This window comes from Hibiscus syriacus, unplaced genomic scaffold (assembly GCF_006381635.1).
Source record: "Hibiscus syriacus cultivar Baekdansim isolate YM2019G1 unplaced genomic scaffold, ASM638163v2 tig00000132_pilon, whole genome shotgun sequence".
NCBI lineage: Eukaryota > Viridiplantae > Streptophyta > Magnoliopsida > Malvales > Malvaceae > Hibiscus > Hibiscus syriacus.
The window spans coordinates 399,131-401,354 of NW_024061764.1; the positions used below are offsets into that span (position 1 = coordinate 399,131).

The 2,224-nt window shown below is 37.7% G+C and overlaps 1 protein-coding gene across 1 annotated transcript; it reads left to right on the plus strand.

Annotated features, from left to right (window-relative positions):
• The first annotated feature begins 1,196 nt into the window (after positions 1-1,196).
• Positions 1,197-1,799, plus strand: LOC120124352 (E3 ubiquitin-protein ligase ATL23-like). Its single transcript, XM_039143086.1, has one exon. It carries the CDS (start codon positions 1,257-1,259, stop codon positions 1,764-1,766), a length of 510 nt encoding a protein of 169 aa, XP_038999017.1. The 5' UTR covers positions 1,197-1,256; the 3' UTR covers positions 1,767-1,799.
• Positions 1,800-2,224: the final 425 nt, after the last annotated feature.

Below are 2,224 nucleotides of genomic sequence, written 5' to 3' on the forward strand. Positions count from 1 at the left end.
ACCCTTTTATTTGTTTTCCAATTTTCATACTTTAAATGATAAATAAATTTATAAAATCATAAAAACAAATAACGAAATATCAGTAATAAATAAATTTTCAAAAAAAAAAATAATCTCTCTCAATGAACAATTTTTTAAAAGAAATTAAAATATTCAATAAGATTGCACTATATAAAAAGATGATTCAAAATCTTAAGAATATAATAATATCAAATACTTATATTAAGAATTTATTGTTTTTGTAGTCCTATATAACTTAACGAGAAATATTCATAGTAAAAGATAATAATAGTTTAAATTGAGTTAATGTTAAAAATAAATAAAATTAATTTTTAAGAGTAAAAAGGAAGTTGAGAGGGAGGATTTCCCTGGTTCACTTCATATGGGAACTGGTTCTGAATAATTTTATGAATAAAGATATAAAGTTAGAGCAGTATCTGTAATGCTGATTGCTGCCTTTGTTTTTGCACTTGGAAAACTATTCATCATCCGAATCTTAAACAGAGTGGATATGTCGGAAAGTGACTCTTTACATATTCAACGGCCAAGGCGGCCCAAAGCTAGGCTTTTGGACGACCAAGATCAATCAGTCGTCCCCACCAGTTGATCCAATCCTTATCAGCATGTAAGACTGAACCTTATTCTACTACAACACAAAACCTAAATTTGATTATTGGGTAGGGTTTAGGGTCAAATGATTCATTTGAAGATACATCGGAGGTCATATGATTTTGTTCATAGATGGCCATTCTCCACCATCAAACACACAAAAAGGAATCAGTTCCGAGTCTCACTGCCTATGCCCTGTCATTTTTCTCTCTTTTTTTTATCCAAGCAAAATTCTCACTGGCAACTCTCACCAGTCAGTCAGTCACCACTCACCAGCGGCCGCAGCCCTGATCAGGTGCTTTGTTTCGTCAACCGGGCTTAGTTTTCTCACGCGCTATCCCCGTAAGACGAGCTTGCTTAACGGGTGTTGATGTTCTTAAATCAAATTATTTATACGGCTTAGTGCTCGATATGGAAACTTGAACATACAAGGAATAAAAGCGTTCGTCAGTGTTGTCGTTCCGATTCCATTTTGGCTTGTTTGCCACGATACGCATCATCTCTAAAGCAGCTAACGATTCCTGGTTTTCTCCTTTCTTAATATGGGCGTTACCGTCTCAATATCTCTCTCACTCAAAGCCCTCCCCTGCACTTGACCCTGCACTTTACACTTTCTTTTTCCATAAGCATTAGACAAGCTAATTATTATGCGCCATGGAGCGCGCTACCCGCCTCCTCCTCTCCTTACTCCTCCTCCTTCTCCTTCTCCATCTGCCACCCTAAACGCCGCCGTTACAGTCGGCGGCCACGAGCACCCAATTCTGGTTTACGTTTTCTTATCCCTTTTTCTGCCATGCGCTGGCATGAGTGCAGTTTTCATTGTTTATATTTGCCTTTTATGGTATGCCTCGAACTATCGGACTGACAATCAGTCAGGGTCGCCCTTGGCGATTAAGCAGGTAGGTGAGAAAGGGTTATCTGTTTCAGAGCTGGATAAGCTGCCGAAGGTTACAGGGGAAGAGCTCGTGTTGGGGACTGACTGTGCAGTTTGTCTCGACCAGTTAGAGGCTGAGCAACCAGTTAGAATGGTTCCTGGTTGTAATCACGGGTTTCATTTGGAATGCGCTGATACATGGCTTTCCAAGCATCCGGTTTGTCCTGTTTGTAGGGCCAAGCTTGATCCTAAGTTGTTCGATCCTTCTCATGATAATCCCTGATAAGCCTTAATCCTCTTTAAGAGTGTAACAAAAGTTGAGTGTTTGATCCTTGCATGAATATTTTTCTTTGGGAGGAAGAGAATAAATGTGTTCATCTAAGTTATGTTATATCACTTTCATATCAACATGCATGTACGGATTTTCTCCTTTTTAGTGATATTTTGATGTTGATTAAAATAATTTCTTTTGATGTTTACTCGATATGGGATTTTGCTTGCTGGGTAAAAGACGTCAATTGTTTGAAGAGCTTGCTTTCTTTTAGCTTATTTTACTGTGGAAGAGGATTCATTGATTCAAAGGAAACGCAATAAAAATGAACTTTTAGGAACCCTTCGCTACTAACTGTAATTAGGTACACTTTACCTTAATCTCGTTAATCACATATTCGATCTGATAATCTGAATCCGATGACTTTAAAAAACGCAAATGGCATTGAACTTTGGGATTGTTGTAATATA